We start from the raw sequence: 26219 nt of genomic DNA, 5'->3' as shown, positions 1-26219 counted from the left end.
GGCATACCATCATTTTTTTTTATTCTTTCTTTTCTGCTCTTTCGAAACACCCCAGTTGAATAATAAAACTTCATCCGTGGTTTCATGTGCTTCATTTCGTAGCCTGTTTTTATAGTAGTCAAATTTAGAAATGACTGAGGCGCTACTCTCGGTTTTGTAGCTGCCAATTTCAGGAAGCTCATGTTATGGTCCATAAGAGTTTCTGGAGGCGGGATGCTTTTGTGTTACCGGATGGTGTGTTTTCTTTTCTGTCTAAACTGCTTTTGGTTCTGCATCCACTCGAATCGAATGTGCCATTACGTTGAGGGCAGGTCTGTGAAAATGTTTTAAAAGTGCTTCTTATTTTCCCCCTTGACCTCGACATTCAAAGGTGTACCATGGCGGATTTTAAGGACTCCCCGTAAGAGGTCGAGGTATAGGTATAGATAAGAGATAACGTATTTATGATACTACTTTGTATAAATCTATTTCAAATAAATTGGTTCCCTGTCTTTGCAAGATGGGTTGATTTTCCCTACGTAAAATGATTCAAGAAATAACAGATCTATTGTATATTAGCAGACATGATTACACTTGCATCGAAGAATATCTTGCAGGTTCATCATACATAAAAGACTTGGATTGTAGAAGATTGATCAGTAAACTGAAGGTTTTTACTGGTAGGTCTACCGAATATTGCTCTCGTTTACGCTGGATAGAACGTGTGGCCATTTTAGGTAGTAATTGTTCTATTATTTTATATATATAATTTATTTATTTATTTTATTTTTTATTTTTATTTTATTTTTATTTGTTTATTTTTTTTATGAGGAGTAAATTTGAAGGAAACGTTAATTTCTACTTATTTCCTAAACCAAAACATACTGTTTCATTAGATATGTACAAATAAATATATATTTCAAATGAAGATCAACAACATAGGTATTCTGCCATTATTGACAGGTCACTTGCTGCAGATATTTTGCCGTTATTGACAGGTCACTTGTCGCAATTTAGAAGCTTCCATGCTCCTCAGTCTTTTGCCAACTCCTTCGTCTTCACGTAACGATTCCTCTGTTTTGATATTGTCTATAAATTGTAGCCTCCGTCGTTCTCTCTCTCTCTCTCTCTCTCTCTCCCTCCTATTATATTTCATTCACGTCGGTAAACTAATAAATTGAATAAGTTTTCATCTGGCTTACATGCTGCAAGGGCGTGCGCCTTCGGTACATAAGGTCCCGGTTTCGGTTCCTGATGAAGTAGAATTAACATTTGAACACATTTCAGTGGTTGAGGTTCCACCTTAACTGTAGGGTTGTTTCACATACCGTTTGTGCTGGCAAAGTATCTAAGGTTTAGAAAACAATTAATAATAATAGTAATAGCCGCCGTAGAGGATGGCGAAAATGTTGAACGTGGTGCATGCAAAATTGTGATACTCCTTACGGAATTGATCATACGTGATTTTTTTCTTTACATTTGTAACTTAATATTCATTTTTTAAAAAATACAAAAAGTGCTTCGTTGCAGAACGTTTTGAGGACTGCAAGGCAAACTGTCTCACAGCTTCAATACGAACTTAGGGGTATGAGTACTTTTAGGTCAGCCAGATGATCCTCCTCCCTCAACGCTGAGCTTGTTAGGAAATTCTTGACCCACTGCAAGGTAGTCTCCCAATCAGGGACATTTTCATTACGTGGACTATCAAACTTTAAGCGAAAAACTCTTTGCACTGAATCACAGAACTGTTACTTTGGAAAAATATTTCGACTTTGTATGCGCGATGACAGTGGCGGATCTAGCCTGGGGTCGGTGGCCTAGGCCCTTCAGTTTTTTGAGTAACAAAAATAATTCAAGCTACTGTTTATGCATTTTTGAAAGTGTATAGTAAACTCATGACATACTTATTATAGTTTGGGTTCCTGCTTGCCTCCCCAGTTTTTACCTTCTAGATCCGCCACTGCGCGATTAGCTTCTGACCAAACATAATAACTGGAAACGGCAGCAGAGTGGTAGACGGAAGCGACAACTCCACTTCTATCCTTTCCACTGACAGCGCTATAGCTGATCGGGTTTTATTAACAATAATTGTATTGTTAATTGTTATGTCATTTCAACGCACAACAGAACAAAGTAATTCAAATCAGAACTAAATAGATACAAACTGTTTTCAATATCACTCTGTATTTGTTAATAAAAAGTTTCTATCTGCAATACTTTATTTTTTTAAAACGTGAGTGATCTGTTAGTGAGGACAAGGGTAAACGTGAAATGGAAGCAAGAATATGAATGGCGAAAGAAAAATAATAAGGAAGAAAAGTACATATGAGTCGTCCAGTTCCTAAACGACTCCTGTGCATTTACATAAAACCTCACAAAACTCAGAAAAAATGTAGGATCTGCATGTTTTGTAGAACTGGGAATACTTCGTATGTTTGTGAAAAATTTGAACATCCTCAAATATTTCCAGTTCTACAAAACGCACCGATCCTACAGTTTTTCTCGGTTTTCTGAGATTTTCTGTAAATGGACAAGAGCCGTTTTGAAACTGGACGACCCATATATTGTGTGAGGTTTTAAATAAAGAGTTAAGAAAAAGCCTATAAAGTGTTTCACATGGAGTATTGTATTCTATGGAGCAGAGACATGGACATGTAAAAGCGATTAGAGAAACTTGAAACTTTCGAAATGTGTGTGGAAGAAGAATGGAGATTAATAATTTGGTTGAGCGGAGAGCGAATGAGGATGCGTTAAAAGAGTCAATTCAAATATAAAAAGAACAAGAGAAGCTGGTTGGAACATTGGGTCATAAGGAACTGTATAATGATGGACGTGCTGGAAGGTACGGTTGAAGGTAAACGAGGGAGGAGCGAAAGAGGCTATGGTTGATGGACGCTACTAAAACATAATATTTCTATGTGAAGACGAAGAGGTTAGCTGAAGAACGTGGTGCATGGAAACTTCTTAGTTTGCGGCAAGTAGCTAACTGCCAATGGTGGCAAAATACCTATGAATATGAGTGGTGGTGGGCATATCAATGTGAATTCAGTTATTTCAGAAATAAAAAATGTTTCGAACTAATCGTTGAATCCATCCATTAGCGTTTCGACAAAGTCGATTGTGTTTTAAAAATCTTCTATTTCTACGTGTGTTCCTTTCATATTATTACTTGTGTATAAATGCCGTATATTCATAAACAAAGTACCGTAAGTACTCACCTCACTTGTATTATTCGGGATGAACTACCGTTTTGTAATAATTGCTTATTTTGCGAGTGATATGAGTGAGTTGTACTTTGGTGTCTTTCTCATCTCACTTGTTTCTGTGTCTTTGCGCACAACGGTGTTGTTTCGATGACGTCGGTGTTGCCCTCTCCTATCGTGAAATTTTCTGTTTCATAGTTAGTTCCGTGTTCTTTACACGAGAGGGCAGTGGTATCGCATGGCGCAGGAAGCGAAGTTCAACGTTACCTCTGCCTTCGTGACGTCACGAGGAGGCTTTCCCGTTCTGTGTACTGCGGTAGGTGCATTTCGTGGCACACGTGGCCATTGATCCTGTCAAAGCAATCTTTCCTTTTTTGCCTTTTATCTTTCTAAACATCATCTTGATCTGATAGTAGCTTTTCCTTCCCCCCTTTACTTTGGAGGATTAAACAGTTAGATTCCTGGCACTTATTTAAAATGACAGTGACGTTTGATGTGTTAAATTTTGTAAAATCTGCTTCAAGTTACTTTTTATTTATATTTTTTTCTGTTTTTATTAACTATTGCACACGAGTTATTTTTATGGTTTCTCTTAGGATAAGAAAATGAAACACAATATATATAGGATTTGTATACAATATCCTTTGTATTTCATTCGTGTGAATGTGGGAAAAGTTTTGTCACATATTATACAACGCTATGTCAATCTTAAAACACGAAGTTTGTAAGAAATTGTGTTTAATTGCCAAATTCAGTTTGCTCTCATTCTCTCTTTTCATATTCTAGCAAGAAATACACGAGATACCTAACATATTATAATCACATAAGTATCGATTATTCACTTACTTCAGTGAGTTTTACATTAGGATTTGAACAGTTTTGCGTGTTACGACTTCTGGATGTTATTATTTTTATTAATATTTCGTATGATTTTAATATTGCTTTTCACCTGCGTGGCATGTTAACTATGTTCACTGTCTAACGTATGGTTGAAGTAACATTAAGTGCCCTCACTGGGAATAAAACTTTAAGCAACGCGCATCGAAAAATGATATTGAATATTGCCTTATTTATCTATTTTTATAGATCGTTAACTAGATGGAGTTTTCCTTAATATACGAAACTTTCTGCTTGTCATTTTTTTTTTTCATTAAATAAAATTTTATTTTAACGAAATACTCATACGGTGTAACTTCAATGCGATAGCCAAGTTTTGTGTTCCGACAATTCTCATAGCTATGAGTTCTAGCTGAAATGAAAATATAATTCACGGATGTGTAAATCTTTGTGTATATAACATATTAAGACATTCGTTAATATTTATCATTTTACTTTGTCCAGTCATTCATTCACTTGCTATGATTGCATATTACCGGTATTATTATTAAAAACATTTAAGTAGAGAATGTTTAAAGTAGTGATCGAGTGGTGTAATTATAGGGCTGGAATATAATCGAACATCCGAATTGCGAATGCATTGTAAAATGTTTGAGATGCTAAGCTAATTATTATTATTAATAATAATAATCTCTGACTTTAAATATTTTGCGTTGGGTTGTTTTAAATTCTATATAATTGTGTTATCAGAACTTATTAATGTTTGTATTCTATAAACGTAACATATTTTATTTACGTATAAAAAATAAAATATCTCTAGTCATATAACACCATCCCAATATTCATCCTTGTGTGTTAGGATTACCAGGCGAAACTTTAGGCTTACCTACGCTTGGATTGTGTGTATGTTAAAATATAATTCTCGTGTGTATAGTTATAAATCGTTTGAGACTATTCAAAGATGGCCGATGATGGAACTTAGTAGTGTGTGACATCGCATTGAGCCAAATCCAGTGGTTTAATTTTATGTTCGGTTTAATCGTGGATTGTGTGTTACGTGGGTTACATTTTTTCTCCCTGAAAAGCGGATTTTTTTTTTTTTTTTTTTGGAAAACTATTTTTTAAAGTGCCCTTCCAATGTAGTCTAGAACACGATAATTGGTTCGTGGTTCGTGAGAGATGCATAAATCAAGGTATATTTTGTAATACGTAAAGTAATAATGTGTAGGACTTCTATATTTCTAGATTTTAGAAAACGGTATACCCTATGAAATTTACAATATATTCATAATTACGCACTTAGTTTTTGCTGAAACATCCGAGTTAATTAATAGTAGGTAAACACTCATCAAAAGTGAGTTCCAGAGGTAGATTATTAGATGATTACAGAGGAGTTGAGATCGATGATTAATAAAACAGCATTAAAAAATAAGGCACGAATGAGATTAACTTACGTTTTGGATGGAAACTGAAACATATGTAGTTCTGAACAATTCCGGGTGGGGACATGTTTTAAATCAAGGATCGTCCCGGCTAAACCGGGATGTCCGGGAGCCCTGTTAATGTGATATTTGGAGAAAATGTGAGAAAAGTAAGTAGAATTGCAGATTCACTCTTGAATCATGTTAGGGGGGTACGGTGGCTCAGCGTTCACCTCCGGTGCTTGGGGTCCCTGGTTCGATCCCAGCTCGCGCCGTGTGAACTTTGTGGTGGACAAACCGTGCTCATGGGTTTCCTCGGGGTTCTCCCGTTTCCTCCCACTTTCTTCATTCCACCATTTCACTCATTTCTCATAATCACCGTCTCCTTTAGTCTAACCGGCATAACCGTGGGACGTAAAACTCAAAGATTTCATTTCATTTTTTTTAAATCATGTTATATAAATTTTAAAGTTATACTTTAATACTTAAAGGGCCCCGCATAGTACGGAAATACGATTGAGGTGAAATAAAAATTTAAAAAAAAAATAACGTTGCTAATAACTATGTACCACTTTCTGATTAAATGACTAACTAATGCTCTCTGCGCGTGTGGTCCCGAGTTCCATTCCTTGTAGAGGTGTTTGCATCTGATGCTAACCTTGTAACGACTCGGATTTCTCAATTTAAGCGGTGTCTCATCTCATAACGTCGTTCAACTATAATTAAACAACCAAGTTAGGGGATAACACGAGTAATAGCAGTTAGTTTGATGCATATCGAAAGCAACAGTAGACAAGGTTCACTGTGATGGACTCTCCAGACGTAACAACATACAACGTTATTTGCATTCTTTTACTAAAGTTGTTGATACAACGGTTTATGTGTCAGTAGCATAGATATTGGTAACATAGGATTTTACATATACATGGGTTTATATAGTGGTTAGGTATAGTTATTATTTATGTTCGAATTTTAGTTATTTATATTTTATTGTAATGGTTTGTAACTGATTACAGGACAAAATGTGAATGAAGTAATAGTCGATACATTTTGTGACATTAAATATTGATTTACTTCATCCATGCATAGAATAGTGATACCCAACCTGGGAAGCATGAAGAACGAGTAGAAGGAACTCAAATCTTCTGACAGAAATAAACCGTAGAGTTATAAATAAGGCACCTCTTAAAGTGACCATATAAGATTTAACTTAAGCAAACTTCTCAGACGCTACATTTAATATTTGATCTTTTCTAATGTAATAAAAATTTACAAAATAAGAAAAAAAGCCCCCTAAAATTTAAACTAAATATGTTATATCATCATGTGATAGACATGTTGAACATAACACTCTGCTTAATTGTGCGGAAAATGTTCTTGTTTTGTTGCAGTCGATTATGAATCTCTATTTGTTTTTATATTATTAGTGTTATTACTTGAGTTGATTTTGAGTTTAACGTCCCTTTTCAGCAGTGAGGCTATATGAGACGGGTTCTACTGATTAACGTGGAATCTGAACCACGTGAGCTCCTTCCGGGAATATAATCCGGGTTTCCCATGCCAAAGGTGCGTGCGCTAACCGCTTAGCCACGGAAGAGCTCAGTATTACAGGTATACTTGAGTATTGCTTTCTGTTATGATGTATTTTCCCATTCGTCGCTAAAGAAATGGTTCATTATTATTATTTCTTTTAAATTATTCTAAAATGTTAGTGCACTTAAGACCAACATGTTTATTTGGGGACGCGGTTATTCATATCCCGTAGCTACTCGGGACAAACTATTAACCTAATTAATGTGTTTGTTCTCATAGAGTTTGCCTCACGCTAATCAATAAGTTTTTGTTTGTATTCATTCCTTGTTTCTTCGTTAGAGTGCCACAGTTTTCACTTTCAAAAGCGAAATCTATGCTAGAAGGAGCAGAAATTAAAGGAAAGTAATATGGAGGACAGAGCGACAAAGATATTGAAATGGGGGCCGCCATGGCTCAGTTGTAGAGCGTTCACCTCGTGCGTGAGGTCCTTGGTTCGATCCCATCACGCGCCAAGTGAGCTTTGTGGTGCACAAACGTGCGTGGGTTTTCTCGGGGTTCTCCCGTTTCCTCCCACTTTCTTCATTCAACAATTTTATTCATTTCTTATTATTACCGTTTCCTTTAACCTAGCCAGCATAATCGTGGGACGTAAAACTTGAAGATTTCATTTCATTTCAAGATATTGAAAAACATACCTTTGCACAACAAGTTCTTACATCGATTTTTTTTACCACCCTACTTTAGTGTAAGATTTTGCAACTATTACATCCGCAGGTAAAATGTAGCGACTAAAATTCAAGGATTATAGAGTGATAACGAAGGGAAAAGTGTAGATTTACAAATTTTCTCATACGAAAAAAGAAGATATTTTGTTTCGTCTGAAGTTATCATTAATTTAAGTAAGGAAGTGAAAAGTGCTGCACAAGGCATTAGATAGTACATACCCGCTGATTACGCTTTACAATACGAATTTATTATTGGTGCCTTTCTACATGCTGATAATATTGTGCAATGTGGTCTCGTCAGTTCTTGTAACTCGACATAACATAAATCAAATTAAGAATTTGGGAGTTTAAAATTGACAAGCTCGTCCCAGGATTTTATAGATTAAAATGTTTAGAGTAGAGGTAATGGGTTCATGATGTGGGATGCTTAACAAATCGAATACCTTTCAATTTGAAACATTGTGAGGGGGCTAACATAGAAAAGGATGAACTTAAGATAGGTAAAGTACTACATAGCATTTGCCTGAAACATTCGGTGATCCTCCATCTATGATTCTTTTGGTGTATTGTTGTCTTCTTTGAGGAACATGGAATGTTAGCTATGGTCAGCTAGACGGCTCGAACAGAAGCTCGACACAGAAGCAACGAAATACGAACAAGCTTATAGCGTTGAATAATACGAGTATGGATGCTTTCTAATAACAAAATTATTCTTGTTGTCGGTTGAAGGATACGTAATTATATGCATTACTCTTATAGACATGGGTAAATTTTACTATTCGTAATTAAAAGTCGCGGAGTGTTCTTCTCTACATCGTTGTCGTTGGTTAACTTCGTCTACTCTGTCTTTGGATGTGTCTTCTTCCTCTAGTTTTGTTGCAAGATATCGGTCATTGAATTTCTAGTTCAGTGAATCGAAGCCAGGCTGATAAAATACAGAGGTGTTGACTGACGTCCAAATCTTTAGTGATGTTGATAGAGGGACAATTTGTATGTTTATTAAGAAGATAAAAGAACATTGCACAATACTTTTGAAATAATGACATATGCGTGTTTTTGTTTCTAGACCTATTCCACCGTTTCAGATTCATACGAGTGGCCATAGACTTTGCAATGAAGATTGTGTTGATATTTTGAACCACCGCTATTTTGCACAGGCTTATCGTAAAGAGTCGCGACTTGATTTATCTTCTTTTATTTAACAACTTTCATACGATGTGCAAGTTGACCCCCCTTTCCTTTTAAAAATTTTGAGTTGGATCCCGTCTGGGACCCTGGGACAATTTATTTTACTTTAATACGTTATAGTTTTGAAATGATGAAAGACATGTTTTTCTGTTTTCATATTTGTCAAATCGTTTCAGATTTTACGGGGTTGCAACGGATTTTATGGACACGTTTAAAGGTGTTAAGAAAAATGAGTAACGTGCTGCCCTCAAGCGGAATGCTTGAGAGCTCCCCAATTTTGGTAACTGGTTTTGATCTTACCTTGACCCAAACCTTCAGGAAATATATACATTACCCACACTTTGTGGGTTCAGGTTCAAGTACGTCCCGTAAGAGAAGGTGAGCAGTGACGTCACAGAGCATTCCACTGGGAATGACTGGTATATACATGTGTTTAATCGCAGTAGGTTTGGAATTATAGTGTGTATATAAGAATTAACTATTACGCACTTTTTAATGTATGCAACGAAAGGAATAATTATCTAAAAAACTTACAGAAAGTAAAGAAACCGAAATACCTCAATGTCATGTTAGAACAAACTGCAATGCTAGTTCCGTTCGATTTCAACCCATGGACATACTTTTTACCGTACACCGTCATACATACAAAAAATACATGGGCGGAAGGAGTTATTTAACATTGAATGGCGGATATGGAAGTGGTAGCATGAATAAAATATTTTTAGTTTGTCAGGTGCAACTCTCATTCATGTTGAAAGATTGTGCATTGAGATTTACAGAGACTAAATTTGAATTCAGAGAGGTCGCTCACTGCATGCCTTGATACTCGCAAACGGTAGAAGTTCAGCGTATGGGCTTGTTCTTTGCATCAACTCCTGACATGTAAGTCACAAGTTCCCACGCGGCTTATAACGAGGCTGAGATACCTAATCTTCTTCTCCCTCACACACATACATCCTATTCTAAACCTTTTTCGTGCCCTCGTCCCCGCTCGTAAGATTTCTGCTTGGGCGACAAGGCCATTATCGCATTTGCATCCCTGATGGAAAGTTTTCACATTGAACTCAGTGGCGCGATTATTCCAGCTATTTGTATATTCATCTGCAATTCTTGATTACTGTTGGCTGTTTGTCTTATCATGCATACAGAAAAGTTTCAGACGAGTTTTTATGGTGTAAAATATTATTTTCCCGTTTAGAAGGCTATATGTGAATAATACTCATTTCAGAGAGTGCAGAACTTCAGCCGGATGTCGTTGGTTTTTGTATGTTTTATTTTTATGGCCGGGAGAAGTTGAGCAAAATTTCTAATTACCATATTCTGTCGTGAATGATGTGCAGCCAACTTGCATGCCAGTTACTTGTTTTGTGTTTACCGGTAGAAATTCCGTAGGTAATAACTTCTTAATTACTGGTCGAGCATTTTATTTGCAAACTACTTTTTTCAGGAGAGCTATTTAGGAAGCTTCTTTAGTTCCACGTGAACACCAGAGTATGATTACCTAGAATAGAGATACAGAATAATACTTCCTAATGTCACTTTCTTCGATTATCGTGGGCAATATTACTTATTGTATTGCGAAAATTAAGTTGTGCTTGCGATTTTTAAAAAGATGAATTGCTTATTAAGATGTTTATTTCTGTGTTCGGGACCATTTACGAAGTCCGGAAAGAAGCTTTCAAATTTCACTGTTCAGTGGTGGCCGTTTTCTGTAAACTGTTTTCTTACGCGAATCAGTAAGTCCTGTCTCATATAGCCTCGCTGCTGAAAGAAACGTTAAAATCAACACGAAAGTTTTTTTTTTTTTTTTTTTTTTTTTAATGATCTTTTCAGTGATGTATCCAATGCATACACTGCCGTTTAAAATTTTTGGAGACCTTTACCTTGTGGAACAAACTAAACGCTCAATTCGATGCTTCCTCTAACACTTACCTATCTAACTTTCTTCATCCTTTTCTTTTCAACTGTTCGTTAGTTACAACCAGTAGACATTTTGTTCGAAACACCTGGAGCCATCGCTTCTGTTCTAGTGGTAACGTTCTTGCCTTTAATGGACAGAGCTCCGAATTGTATTAAAATTTGAACACATTGTCAGATCGGGAGTCCATGATAAACCGTAGCTTCAGTGCTGAGAAGTACACTAATCCTCAACCACCGAAACACGCAGTATATACTTATGTATACACGATTCCTTCCTTTTTTCCCCCCTTTTTCAGATCTATACATCAATATGAAAGGACACATTTCAGAATATTTTGTAGCCAGAATGCTAAATCTTTCAGTTTAACGTCCCACGATTTTGCTCGTTTGGCTAATGGAGATGATTAAGGCAAGTGAATGATAATAGAAGACTTAGTCGAATGAGAATTTGGGTAGATACGGGAATACCCCGACAATGTTGTTCTCCACAGATTTACTTGGGCGGGAAAATGCCAAGTGTGTGTTTTGTTCATGTAGTCCCGGGTTCGATTTCGTATTCTAAAATGTTAAGACGTCGATTTAAAGGAAAGGAGTAGTGCCTCTGATTACATTTTAACTGTAGTTTCCTCCTCATATAGCCTAGACCAGCGTTTCCCAACCCTTTTCAACTTGCGGCACACTACGGATGTAACTTGAATTCTCGCGGCACACTCATAGATATTATTATTATTTGCAAATATAAAATACCATGGTATTTTTTTCTATGATTACTGATCTCCTTCTCACAGAGATGAAAGCTCGATCACTGGTTTTCCCCCATGCTAATTCATTATGCTTATTTTTTATTCTAATTTTAAAATAAAAAACAATTGCAATGAAATACAGGACTCAGATTTTTAAAAATATGCTTTCTTTTTCGAAACCTGTATCCAACTTTTCACTAAGAACGAAGATCACTAAATAACGAACGAACAAACAGATGTCTTGTACTTTTAACTTTGCTGTTTTAAACAAAACCGTTGCATATTACTGGAATCACACAGCTTGCGATGCGTCGAAATCAAAACACAGCTGTTGAATAAAGTGTTGTTCTGTCATTCACGTGCGAATGAGTGTTCTACGAACGTTCACATGACGCATACCGTACAAGTGCTTCCATTTCTCGGTGTTAGTATGACTCTCAAATGAAGCGTAACATAGCAGCTAACCGTGGAAATGTGTACGAGCCGAAATACTGTCTGCTACTCAGTAATAGATGTAGAATAATATATTACAATTACAGTAATTTTTTCCATGGTAGAAATTCATAGTAATGTGAAATACAAAAATATACATTTTCTTCCTATGTCTTGCAGTTTGGTTGCTATAGAATTAATAATTTTGTTTCGATTTCCTCGCGGCACACCAGCGGTTTATTCGCGGCACACCGGTTGGGAAACGCTGGCCTAGACGGTGACGTATTGCATGCGGGTAGTCTTTTAGAAACACGCTTGCATTGCAGTTACTTTAAGTGCACTTCATGAACATAATGATTTTGCTATAGTTGAATACACAGGAATGCAATTTAAGTAATGCGTGATCGATCATGAGCCTGTAATTAACCGAATAGTTGTTTATTGGATCAAATGATCTCAATGAAAACTTCTTTTATAATAAAATATATAAGATCTTTCTTCATTCGGAAGAATATCAAGAGACATATTCAACTGGTACCTTTGTAATTAAATTGTTTAAGTCAGAGTTCTTCCATTTCAGCTCCTGAATTTTGTTTTCGATGTAACAAAGCAAATGTGTTAAGAGTCAGTGCTCTACAGTATGCCTTCGGGTAAAACGCTTAAGCAAGACAATTCTTAGGAAATAAAACTACTTCAAAACATAGCTAAATGAATATTACGATTTATTTATTCTTTATATTGAAATACACGACTTTATTAAAGCAGAAGCCCCTGTCCTCTGAATAATCAAATCGTTTCTTCCTGTGATAAAAATGGGTGGATTGTAGATGCTTATGATGGATGGATCAAAGAGAATATAATTTTTCGTTTCTCGCGCCTCGACGTTCGGGGAGGGGGGATTATTCTTCTCCCTTCCTCCCCTTTTTCTTATTTTAGTATTATTCTGCCGGCAGAAACAACATTTCAGTTTTTGAGTCTGGTATCATTTATGATAGAATTGGAAGTGCTCGAAGAGGTCGGATGCGTTTCCACGCATCAGTGGTTTCCGTGCTATAAAGAAACCATTCGATGAAAAATTTCTCAATTTCCAGAAACTGAAACAAGATCTATAGTGGAAGTACATCGTTTCTGGTTCGACTTTTGTCTTTTTCTTTCTCCTTTCTCCCTCTCCTCAGTGACTGCTACTAGATGGGTTACGTGCAGGAGAAAGACTCCTGGAGTCAATTGCAGAAGTTAGAAACTATCTGTGGAAAATGATCAAAATGGTTGAAACGGTCACAAGACTGGTTCATAGTTTAAGCTCAATGAAGAGATTAACTTTTTTTCCCCTCTTGAAACATCAGTTCACTGTGAATGAAATACTTATCATCTTTAATATCAGATTTCTTCAATTATATTTTTGTTTCTTTCATGGTGGAGTATGTGTAATCTATTTGGCTCTAATCAGGCGTTTTCAGTATTATTCTGCTTTTTTCGGTAGTTTTATTACGATAGCCTGCCCCCCACTTTAGAAAATTGAAACAATGACTAGGTCATTCGTTTGTACCGAAAATATTTCCGTTTGTACCATTTTTCTTATAGGGTTACTTGACAGGTCAACTCCCGTATCGCAGCACAAAAAATTAAAATACGCCATTCGAAAGCAAATCGTTTGTACTGAAAAAAGTTTTGTTTGTACCCTGATAGCCCCCCAAATGCCATCCCCTCTTTCTCGAAAACTATCTTGGCGCCAAGATAGCTCCCCCCTGTATCGCAGCACAAAAAATTGAAATACACCATTCGAAAGCAAATCGTTTGTACCGAAAAAAAAAGTTTTTTTTTTTTTTTTTTTTTTTTTTGTATCCTGATAGTTTTCGAGAAAGAGGGGATGACATTTGAGGGAATATATTGGCGCCAAGATAGCTTCCCCTTCCGTATCACAGCACAAAAAATTGAAATGCGTACCATTCGAAAGCAAATCGTTTATGCCATTTGTACCGAAAAAGTTTCGTTTGTACCCTGATAGTTTTCGAGATAGGGGATGACAATTGGAGGGGCCTCTTTGTGGCCCTTTCACATTGAAATTTGCTATTTTAAAGTTGAATCCGAAATGGTGGAATTTAAGAGGCCATCAGAAACGCAGTATAGTATGTGACAATTTTCCCCGCACCTATAATATGTACACGGACATTTCATTTCTGTCTGTGGTGTATTGTTTTATTTTATTCGACTGTTGTACAACTTTTGGCCCACACTGTGTTTTCTTTGATGTAGAATATCATCGATCATTTAACTATCTTCAGTGTTGTTCTTTAGAAGGAGTTACAATTTAGTCCTTCGATTTATATATATAATATCAAAATAATGTCTAATCACAACCAAGTAATGGTTCAGAAGTCAGTTCAATTGTAGTTCTGTTCCGTAGGCCTGTTATCATAGCTTCTTTCTAGAATTGCACAGAAAAAATGTGCATAAACCAACTTTTATTGTTCAAAGACGTGCCACTTAGTTTGAAGGATAATTCACGCACGCATTTGGGACAGACTGTTACCGATTTGCTGAGAAAGAAGTAAGTGGAAAGTGTTGCCTTAACGCACTATATAGTCTTGAAATGGATTCAACGGACATTTTTGCTTATTAATTTAAAAGAAAGTATGCATGAAAAGGTTTTCACTTCGAGGACTAGTTTTCGACAATATTACAATGCTTCTTACTGCTAAACGAAAGTTTTTCCTCGTTGGAATCTTCCCAAATATGTTAAGAAATTAAAATAGAATAATTGTAAATAAACATTACTGTCTGTTATGTATACATGAATGTGAAAAAGGAAGTTGATTATTCACAAAATTTCCGTTGCAGAAACCTCGTTGGTTGGTCGGTTTCTTTGCATTGTAGTTCAAGGTCCCTTTCAGTACCAAAGTTGTATCATATGACTTAAACGTACAACTTAACGTGTGTCCGAATCACATGAGTGCCACCGGGATTCTAAACCGGGTTTTCCGTGCCAACGGCATGTACTCTAGTCATATAGCCATAAAAGAGCTTTCTGAGAGCCTTGTAGTGCAGTAGTGTACTCTCAAGTATTCTGATTACATATTAATGGCGTGATTTTAATCGTTTCTACATTGGTAAATCTTGAGATTGAACGAAATGAAAGCAAGCATAAATATTCATTCTGAAAAGAGGAAACTGTAACATCCTTTAGAGTGAAATAGAAGTTTGTAATGCTAAATAGTCTCCTTTAGCGTTAGTGCTGGTTAATCGAGCACTTAAATGAATTACTTATTATATTGATACGACAATAAAGAGCATGTTGTAGTTGGAAAAAACAAATCTCCGAAATGTATTTGTGCGTACTGATAATGTAGACATTGTATAACTGTGTGAATAAAATAGGAAACGTTCAATTTGCAAGTAACGATAACATTCTTTTTATTTGATGTGTTCAAGAAAAGGTTTTTACTAGACGTACCGGTTAGAATAGTTTCAATATGGCGAGTAAATTTGAGAAATTTGCAAATGGCTAGAGAGAGAGAAAACATATTGAGAAGAAATATCTTTTGCATGTCTTCAACTTCTGTGGAACATATTTTATTACTTTCCTCCGAATTTTTTGTATACTTTTTCACTACTCTTCTTGCAGCTTATTTTTTACTGAGTTCTTTTAGTAAGTATATGTGAGTGTGTGTGTTATTCTATGGTGATAGGAATACTGTTCTTTATTATTCCCTCACCCTTTCTCCTATCTAAGCTGGACTTGTACTCTGCGACAATCTAGCAGTGCTACGAGAGGGAAAAGTGTGGTGGTCTGGTCCCAGTAAATCTAGGAGTTATGACAAGTGGGGACTGTGCCAAGTTTCATTCTCTCTGTATCTCCTTTCTCTCGCTCTTTCTGTCCGTTCTTTCGCCACGCCTCCTCCAGTCTTTTGGCCCAAACGACTTCGTGCTGAGGCTGAAAACTACATTTCTTCCAATTCATAGCAGGGGCTTCAGGCAGGATGCTCGGCTGACCACTATTTCTTCAGCCAATCGCAAACTAAGTAAAGTTTCCATTTGTTTACCTCCTTTTTCATCACACTCAACTACGCGCATTGATTGGTTAAAGATGTCACTGTTGTTTTGAAGACTAAAGATTAAAGATTAATAATTTAAATTAATTCGAAATAAATTCTAGTTTTCTTCATTAGAGCACCACGAATCCGAATACATAAAGATATGAAATTGAGATTATTCATAGTTCAGATTTCTGCAAGTTAAATCTGTTGTGTATATAATGCAAGATATACCTAGGTTTGTGTTATTTGGAGGAGGAACATGACTTTTACATCGCTTACTTCTTTTTAAATAGTGTTAAGTAATGTTTTTGCACATTAGTAGCAGAGTGCTCAAATGTTCCTTTACTAACGTCAGGACATCTCTATCAATGCGCAAAGGGACGACTCAATGAATAATAGGACCGGAGTAGTGTCTGGTAAATTGCTGATAATTTATGTAACATGAAGTATTTCAAGATTATCTAGTAGGGGTTCATTATTGCAATGCATTTCTGCAGCAAACTCGAAGTTTTTGCAAAGGAAATCACCCTTCAGTGATTGGCATAAGTGGCTGTTGTAATGTTGCCCGCAGGACGAGAGATAAGGTTTTATTGTCTCATCTCATAAATTTTTGTAAAAGTTTCGTCTCGATTCTCAAGGAAGTCTGTCTCGTTCTGTAAATTTATGTACAGAATTTATACCCTGATTGGTTTTGTTTGTTTGTTAATTTAATGTGAAAGCTATGAGTCCGCCCGAGTCACGAGATGTCCACGAAGGATTTGATGTAACATTTCAACATTCATTATTGGAGTACATTATGTTCGCGTATAACTCCATTCTACCATTGTTATGTGGAAATTCTGGAAGGACATCGTTCTTTTCCGCTGTATCTCTGCATTTTATTATTCTTCAAAAACCTCGTGTGCTTTCCATACATATGGTCGTAGCTTCAATCCTTTGTAAGTCCACAAAAACCTAAGTAATGGCTCGGATCGAGCTTCGAGCAGTAGATCTCGTGTCCTATAGGCTAGAAGCTGAAAATGGACGTGACTTCGAATCAAATCAAATTCGAAGAAATTTGGTAATCTCTACCGCTTGTCTTCCATTGGTTGGTGTTTATTTTACGTTAGGATGTAGGTAGACGAAAGGCATTATTATCTAGAGCCTGCTATACCTCAAATTGTGAAGAGATGGAGCCTTTGTAAACAGTGTAAAGCAAGGATAAACTACCTTTGTTATATCCTACTGTGTAATTTCTAGCATCTCATAGTCCAAAAAGTACATATGTAAGGCATATACCGGAAACATGATTATACAATGCCAAATTTGCTGTTATTTTTTCCGTAACATTTGTACATCAGAACAGAATTTAAAGAATACCTTCAAAGTTAAATCACTGGGGGGTGTTGCAGGTTTTTAATGGCGGTGCCCAGTGATTTCCCTCTTAGAAAACTCTGGAGCCGCTACTGATTTCAGCATCTTTCGAAAGCCGTTCTTAAATGGAAAAATGAAAATTCATATCTTCAAATTTTGACTCTTTATTGTGAAACTGCCAAATGCGAGCTTTCACTCAAGTTAGAGGTGTGGAATTCGATATTTTAACTCAATTAAAAATATGAGAATACGTGTTTCGACAATTCCGCTTTTAATGGGGGAAGGAAATATATTTTTAAATAATATGTAAATTTCTAACACTTTATACACAAAAACTCAATGTGAGTATTCGTTTAAGTTGGAGGTAAGAAGTCTCCTAATTGAAAATATTGGAGAACGTGTTTCAGCCCTTTGAAAAATTTGACTCCTAAAAGGAACAGTTTCTAGTATTAAACATTTCGATTCTTTATTCAGGAAATGCTTAATATGAATATTTGCGTAAGTGGAACACGTTGGAATTTAATGTATAAATTAATAATAATAATAATAATATAATGAATGAGTGAACATGCGTTGCACCGTTTTCGAAAATTTCACTTCTGAAAGGGAAAAGAGATGTAATTTTTACAATATTCGAATTTCGGTTTCATATTCATTATGCCTTATTTTTCCCTTGTGAAGAATAGACGCTCCTTTTTATTCTGTTATAAGCATTTGTTATGTGCTGTAGTAAGCACGTTAAAATAAACACCTATCAGTCATACTTGATTTTGGGGAGGGGGCAGGAAGTCGTTTGGGAGGTCCGGCCTACATTTTCCCCTCCCCTAACAGTTACACCCCTGTTCGTGATGATTTAACTTTATGGTAAAGCTGACCGAGCAAATAAACAGTTTTCTCTTTCTTTCAAAGCAAATTGATGAGACTTTTTTTTAAATTTTTTTTTCTTTAAGTAACTTATAATCTATATACAGAAATTCTCAAATACTAGCCCACGGAGCGTGTTCTTGTGGTGGTTTAGATTGAACACTAGTTTTTAAAAAGTAAATTGCGTATCGTATACTACAGTGGAAAATCTCAAACATGTATATATTATACAAATTCTAATAGATTACGTAGGTGTAAAATATTCTTGATAGCTTTCAGTTATTAAGAAGTTTATTTCATTCCATTGATACCAGTATATAATTAAAGGAATGTTATTATAGTCCGCGTCACCCGAACTGGGGTGTGGCATCAGCCAATAAGCTCGCAGTGTGCTGTTACTAAACATTCAGGGAGGAATAAATCATTCATAATTGTCCACAAATATGAACAAAATTAATTATGAATTATTAGATTCCTCCCTGAATGTTTAGTAACAGCATACTGCGAGCTTACTGGCTGATACCACACACCAGTTCGGGTGACGCGGACTATAATAAATATGAGTAAGTTACATTGATGTATATGCTCAAAACAAAACAAATCAAAAATAAATAAATAAATAAATAAATAATAAAATAAAGGGACGAAGTAGGGTGTCGAATTTAGCCACAAAATGTTTCAGAAAATACTAAATTTAGTAGATAAAAGCCTTTATGGAAAGAAATCATGGAATATTATATTTTCAGTTGTGTATGGTAATTTTGTTTCCTGAACATATATTAGACAAAAGTGAAATATTTTCTCTAGTTGAAAGTGCTGAGTGCTGCCTTGTATGCTAATGTTTAGCACACCTAGCTTTAGTGTGTATGTTGCTGTTATAAAAAATTTATTATCGATAAGAAGTATTTAAATTTTTATGTTACCCATCATATTGAGGCGATTTAGTAGTTAGAAATTAAGAGGTAGAGAACTCATTTGCACAAAGCCAGAAATAACCGCGCCGACAGTTAATGTGCTATCTACACATAATTATAAAATTATTGGACTTGTTAAAACCTTTAAAGCCTATTCTGTGATGTATTTTACTGTTGTCGATGTTGGTGTCTCTATATTGGATTAATTTCCTAGTACCTGCTGTGAAAATTGTTTATTTCCGGTAGCAGTATATGTTTTTAGTAGACTTTCTTTATTAATTCCAATTCTCCTGCGTTAAAATGTTTTATTGCAACGTTAAACCTTCCCATAATATTGACTAAACTTTTCCAAAGTGCATCTCCTTCTTTCTTGTCATGTTCGGGATAAGCAAAAGTTTTCCATTTCGCGTGTCAAAATGTCATAAATTATAATTTGATAAACAATTTTTCGAGTCGGACAATTCTCATTGTTCATTTAGCATAGTTTAGATGTTTGAGATAAAGATTATCAAAAGAAAAAAAAGTTAATTCCCTTTCTGTAGTGTTCTAGTTACTAAATTGTATACATTTCGAGATGAAAATTCAGCACTTATTCTTGTACTGGATAAATGGTATTTCGTGATCACATATTGAAAAGAAATGAGCAATTTCCTTCTTCAGATTTGATTGCGGGTGGGGTGTATAATCTTATTAAGGGTTGAAATTGAGTTTCGTTTCCTGCTGCGTTTCTTTATTTTAACTGCGTAGTTTGAAGAATTAATTTTTAATTTTCCATGTGAGAGTGTTTTATCATTGATACTACAGGTTTCGGAACGTACAAAAAATTACACGTATAGTTTAGCACAGCGTTTCACAAACTTTTTTAAAGTGGAGACCACTTTTATTCGTTAGAAAGTTCTACGGATCACCCTAGTTTTACCCTGTTGGAAATCAAATTCGTTCTTGTTTTGAGCATTCACCAATACACTTTGAAAATAATACTGATTGTTATTCCTTTAGCTTTATATTGTTAGTAGTAAATGAAAATACTTACTAGTCGCTTTAAATGCTTGAAGTCTATCTAGGATACTCTGTAATAATGCATCTATCGTAATGCGATCCCCACTTCTTTCTTCACATCCCCTTTTCTCCATTCTAAAGCAGATGTTTCTTAAAAATGCCGAAACATGCGTATTATTTTAAATTAGAGGTCCATATACTCCATATAAAAATATAAAAATCCATTTCATGTCTGTAGTATTGAAGAATTCGGAGATATGGATAATTTAATTTAATAATTTCCACCTCAATTCCTCTTTCTCCATCTAGTTTCTGAAAATTCTTCCTTAGCGGTATCTTACGTCAAATCCTATGCCCTGTCCAAATTAAAAATTTCTAGCTGAAGTGGTTTGTGTCGGACGTTGATCAGTCACTCACTCAATCGGGACTTATTTTATATAGAGATTTCAATGAAAATGAGTTCTTCGTTTATATGAAATCCTAAACATTAAAATTTCTTTCCTACTTGCTTTTCATTTCAAATTTTAAGATCTTCACATTTTTATGTCATTTGGAAAATTTGCGTGCGTGTAAATGTTTAAATCACATTTTCACATTTTATGTCATCTGGAAAATTTGCATCGCGAAAATGTTTAAATCACATTCAGGCCAGTATTTATTTATATTTCATAGTGTGAATCTATTTTGTGTTGTAAACAACAATGAAGTATATTAAGAAATTTCGAAAGATTGTCAGTTATCTTTTGGTGGTAACCTCCAAGCATTCTTGAGTGTTAAAAAGAAACTCAATATGAAAGCTGCAAGATTCCAACATAAAGCATTCTGAATACGGAAGGGAAAGTCTTTACCGTTAACCTACATTCATTGATCAAATTTTATCAGGTGTAATCTGTGGAAGAAGAGTTCTCTCTCTCTCTCTCTCTCTCTCTCTCTCTCTCTCTCTCTCTCTCTCTTTCTTTCTTTCTCTCTCGTAAACCCAAATTTTAAAGTTTTGTATACGATTTGATCGTGAACGAAGTATTAGCAATATTAACTATAATATCAGCGAAACTGATAATTGGTGCTAAAAATATCATGAAACCTTTTTAATATTGGATTGGATATGGTTTTGCGAGAAAGGAAAAGACTCATATCGGACGTTATTCTTAACTTTGTACAGAATATAATGTATTCGAAAGAAAAGTACTTTTTATCTTCCAGTATAATCATTGAATCAAGCTTTTTATTTTCTAAAGCAGGCGTACTATTAATACAAATTTTATTGGTTTTGCTTTTTTTTTTTTTTTTTTTTTTTTTCATTCGCAGTCTATACTCGTCACCTCTCTCCAAGCAGAGTAAGCGAATATACATGGTGGAAGGTAATTCCACTGAAAAACTTTGGAAGATGGTTCCTTACATGAAATGAAAGAAAAAAAATCTAATAAACATGGATCGAAAAACGTCTCCGTGCAGAGTTATGAACTGCCGAAAATTCGAAAAATCACGTTTCGAAACGCCCTGCCTTAGAAATTATAGGACCTATTCCAGGCGGTTTAAGGAGTTACACAGGAACTATTATGCGCTCTATCTAAATATCCATGTTCTACCATCCTCCGTTATCGGCGAAACAAAATGTATAAAGGAAGTTGAGGTATACGGATACTCCTTTAATTATTAATGGTGCGTTCGTTTCGCTGGTATCGGTGAATTCTGAGACATGGATATTTAGACAGCGCGTACTAGTTCCTGTGTAATTCCTTAAACTGCTTGGAATAGCTCCTATAATTTTTAAGGCAGAGCGTTTCAAAACGTGATTTTCCGAATTTTCGGCAGTTCATAACTCTGAAAGGAGACGTTTTTCGACCCATGTTTATTAGAACTTTTTTCTTTCATCTCATATAAGGAATCGCCTCCGAAAGTTTTTCGGTGGCGTTACCTTCCACCCAGTTCAGCTAAGGTTCTTGTAGTATAATGAAAGAACTGAAAATACTAAAGAAAAAAGGTTGAAGGAACAGTATTATGGGCATTCAAAGATTTATGTTGATAAAAATAGTAAATCCTTGATTATCAAGTATTACTCCTTATGAATAATATGTTATTTGTTCAAGAAGAAATCTTAACACTGTAATTACTAAATCTATCCTTAAAAATCGTCTAATTCTGTACTTCCCTGTGACATATTTCGCTGAAATTAAAAGTGTGTAGAATCAAGGTAATGCTAATTTTGGAACACTGACAAACATTATTGGATTCGCTAATAAAGAAGAAGAAGAAGAAACGGTGTTTAACTTACCACGTAATCGTCGTTCCTTCACTATAGTCTTATTCTTATCTGTGCTTGCTAAATTTTGTATTTCTCTTCATTATGAAGAAAAAAAAATAGTTTTAGACATCTGCTTCATCATACATTGAATCATGCCTCCCTTAGCTTCCTTTCCGTGTCTTTTTTTTTCTTCCCGAAAATAGGAGGAGGAGGAGGAAGGGGAAGGAGGTCTTCGGTCAAAGTGTTCCTGACCAGACTTAGAGATGCGTTTTACGTGCTTGGAAATCGGAATTTGTGTAAGCGAAAAAAGAAGAAAACAGAAAGTCTTTGGTTTGCGTCGTATATGTTTCTGTAATGTTCAGCTTGCTTTCTTGTTCTTTTGGTAAATATTATGTTTCGTGGAATCTCCGAACGCCTATTTCCGTGAAAAATTCGATCTTTTTTTTTTATATATATATAAAAAAAGGTATACGATGTGCGTAGTAGAAACTACTATCGTTTATTTATAATTTCGGTTTTACTACTCATGGCTGGTTGATTGGAGTAGCCTATATACAGAGTGTCTCTAAATGATTATCGGGGTTTTAATTAAGTGTATGTTCCCTTTCATGTACACTCATGTCCAAAATTATTGTCGCATGTCTATAAATATGTTCTTCTATTAATATAATTTGATAGCTAATTCGCTGGGTATTTCTTATAATGTTAGTATATTTGTAATCGGCAAAGACATCTGTGTGGAAAATTTCATGTCAAAAGAGCAATGAATAAGAACAATAAAATCAAAATAAAATTTTCTTGTCAATTTAGCAACATTTTATTTTACTCATTATAATTTTCTTATTTATAATTCTTTTTCTTTGAAATTTACCACAAATATACATTTCCCGATTATACACACAGTATCAGTATTAAAAGTACCCGGCAAAGTCATTGTCAAATTATATTCTTACAAGAAGACAGTTGTAGATATGCGTCAATAATTTTGAACATGAGTGTACAATAGAAATAAAACATATCTTATAAGGAATAGTAACTCAAACTTCTTGTTTTTAACTTTACATACAGTGTTTCGCAATTCCGCCGTAGAACGGCGGTAGTTATAAAAATGGCGACCACTCTTGAGCGTAAAGCGTTCCGTGCCTTAAAATTTGCAAGGTGAACTCAACAATTGAAGTATAACGTGATTTTCTTCACGAATATGAATGTAATCTCCCATTGGATAACAACATTCAAAGGTAGCACAAGTAATTTAAGAGTATGAGATGTCTGTGCAAGTAGTAGAGCTTCGTTGTAACAGGTGTGCAAGTGTAACAAATAGAATAATTTTCGTTTGGAGTTCCAGGAAATCTGGAGGCAGGCGAGTCAAGAGTTAGCAGTGCTGATCGCGACTGTCTGGAGGGTGTTACAAAAGAGACTACAGCTGAGACCGTACCGTCTGCAACTATTGCAGGTCTAAAATCTGAATGCAATATGACCTGTGCCAACTTCTGTGAAGAAATATTGGACATGGAAAGGGTTGATGTTTTCAGTCGTGCGATTTTAAATGATTAAGCCCTATTTCATCTTAGTGGCACAGTGAATACACATAACGTGCATATTTGGGGATCTGAAAATGAACAGAAAACAGTGCAGCAGAAGAGAGATTGGCCAAGAGTGACTTTTGTGCAATGTCCAAAGAACAAATGTTTATACCTGTCTTGTCTTTTCTTTTTCTTGGAAACATCATAACTGGTATTGCATATTTAGACATGCTCCAGCAGTGGGTCTACCTTCAATTGGATCGTGACATAAAAGAAACATCCTCTGGCAACAAGACGGCGCACCCCCGTACTATCATCGTAAAGTACGGAATTGGTTGAATCTGTTGTTCCCCAACGATGGATTGGTCATCATTGTGAGGATGACGTGACTCTTGTATAATGGCCCAAAATATTTTTCCGACCTCCCCTCCTGTGATTTTTTTTTTTTTTTTTTTTGTACAGGTATGTAAAGCATCGTGTTTACGTTCCACCGCTATCTACCGACTTTCCTTAGTTGCGACATAGGGTTATTGCAGTGGTGGAGTCTGTTACACCAGACAACTAGCTTCGGTGTTTGAGGAAACTGACTACAGACTTGATGTGTGTCATGGCACAACAGGATCTCACACTGAACACTCGTAACTTCTGACGTAAAACTGTTTGAGTCACTTTCTTTTAAGGTATGTTTTATTTCTGTATTGTATATATAATAGAAGATACACTCAATTAAAATTCTGATATTCATTTAGAAAAAAAAAACTGTATAATGTGAGGTTGTATGAGACGGAACCTACCGTCTATATGTGTAATTGGCATACACTTCGTGCATGTTGGAGACTCGGGTTCGATTCTCAGTTCGAACTTAAATTGCTCACATTCTACGTTAAGCGTTACACCAAAAAAATCTCCATATAAACATATGTCGTAAACCACATAATTTCTGAGTGAGAAGCTTCTGAAAGCGAAAGAAAAACAATTTCAGAACGGGGTTTCTTAGACAAGCAATCAACGCAAGCATGGCGGCTCACAAACTTGTCACATCATTCACTCACTCATACTGCATTTTCGCCCATATAATTGTTCGCCTAGTGATGTCATACATCCACCTTATGACGGACATACGACACAAATACCTAACAGTCCATGCAATTGTGCTGTGCCCCATAAATAATCTCTATCTGCTAGATTAGTTGTATGTGTAAATAGTCACCTCTCTGTGGTTATGCAACTACGGATAATATTTAGAACTCTTCCTTCCATATTGAATTCGATTGCGGTATTGGCTTATTAGTAATGAATTAATGTTCGTAGTAATGTATCCTTCCCTCTACGCTTATTTCGACTCACGTTTACTTCAAAGATTTTTGGGAAATAATTGTGCATATTTATCATTTGTGTTTTCGAATAGAACAGGGTTGCTTTCTGTGACGAACTCCTAGATTAACAGTCATACGTTGATTGTCAAAGAAGTGCCGCTCAAGTTGCTTTTATCTTGTTTCCGGCAGCTTCTCGATTAGAAACTATTTAGTTTAATATACGTTTATATAAATTGTCGTACATTGGTATTCAGAATTTCCTAAATTCATTAAAAATGAAACATTTCAGTTTAACGTAGCACGATTATGTCCTTTAAGGGAGACAATTAAGGCAAGTGAATGATGGAAGAATTAGTAGAATAAGTGTGGGAGGAAACGGGAGTATCTCCCGAAGAAAACCCACGAACACGATATTGCCCACCAAAAAGTTACTTGGATGGCGTTTGAACACCAGAGGCAAGCGCTCTGCCACTGTGCCACCTGTATTCATTAACACCGATACATAGGCCTACACACACACACACACACACACACATACTACTGAGTTTTGTAGAAATTGTGTAAAGAGACATTTTAGTATATTATCTCTCTCAATGCTGTTTGTGAGTGTAATTAATGCTGAAAGAAGATCAGAACTATTCTCAACAGTTGGTAATTGAGCTGTGAATCGTTGCCAAGTGGGCGAGTGGAAAGAATGTTGCGACCACAAAATGTTAATTTAGAAATACCCGATATTGGAAAGCTATATTAAACTTCATCTTCTAGATTGAACTTCGCAACGCCTAGACTGAAGTGAAGCTACACAACGATTGAATAACGTGCATTGATTGCCGCCCTATATTTTCCTCTAAAATTCGTATCTGTTTTTCGATTTGTTGTGAAAGTAGAGTAAGTAACATTTGATAATATGATTGCTAACTATATGCTTTAAAGAATGTAACGCTTCGTCATTAAGAAGCAACACATCATTGAATCCTATCGTGTGCCAAACAA

General features: G+C 35.6%; 1 protein-coding gene across 3 annotated transcripts in view; it reads left to right on the top strand.

Moving 5' to 3' along the window:
- Positions 1-26219, top strand: part of LOC145689315 (nucleolysin TIAR-like) — a 1166854-nt gene that overhangs the window by 389312 nt on the left and 751323 nt on the right. Inside the window, exon 1 of one of the 3 annotated variants that reach the window (XM_081763473.1) lies at positions 3406-3498. The exons of the other annotated variants lie outside the window; for them this stretch is intronic. Coding sequence (XP_081619599.1) covers positions 3421-3498 — 78 coding nt within the window. The 5' untranslated portion in view covers positions 3406-3420. Of the gene's footprint in view, positions 1-3405; positions 3499-26219 lie in introns of those variants that run through there. 3 annotated transcript variants of the gene reach the window in all.

The sequence above is a fragment of the Thermobia domestica genome, chromosome 1, assembly GCF_964235325.1.
Source record: "Thermobia domestica chromosome 1, izTheDome1.hap1.1, whole genome shotgun sequence".
Classification (NCBI taxonomy): domain Eukaryota; kingdom Metazoa; phylum Arthropoda; class Insecta; order Zygentoma; family Lepismatidae; genus Thermobia; species Thermobia domestica.
The sequence above is the reverse complement of the archived record's forward strand: the minus strand, read 5'-3'. Positions and strand labels throughout refer to the sequence as shown.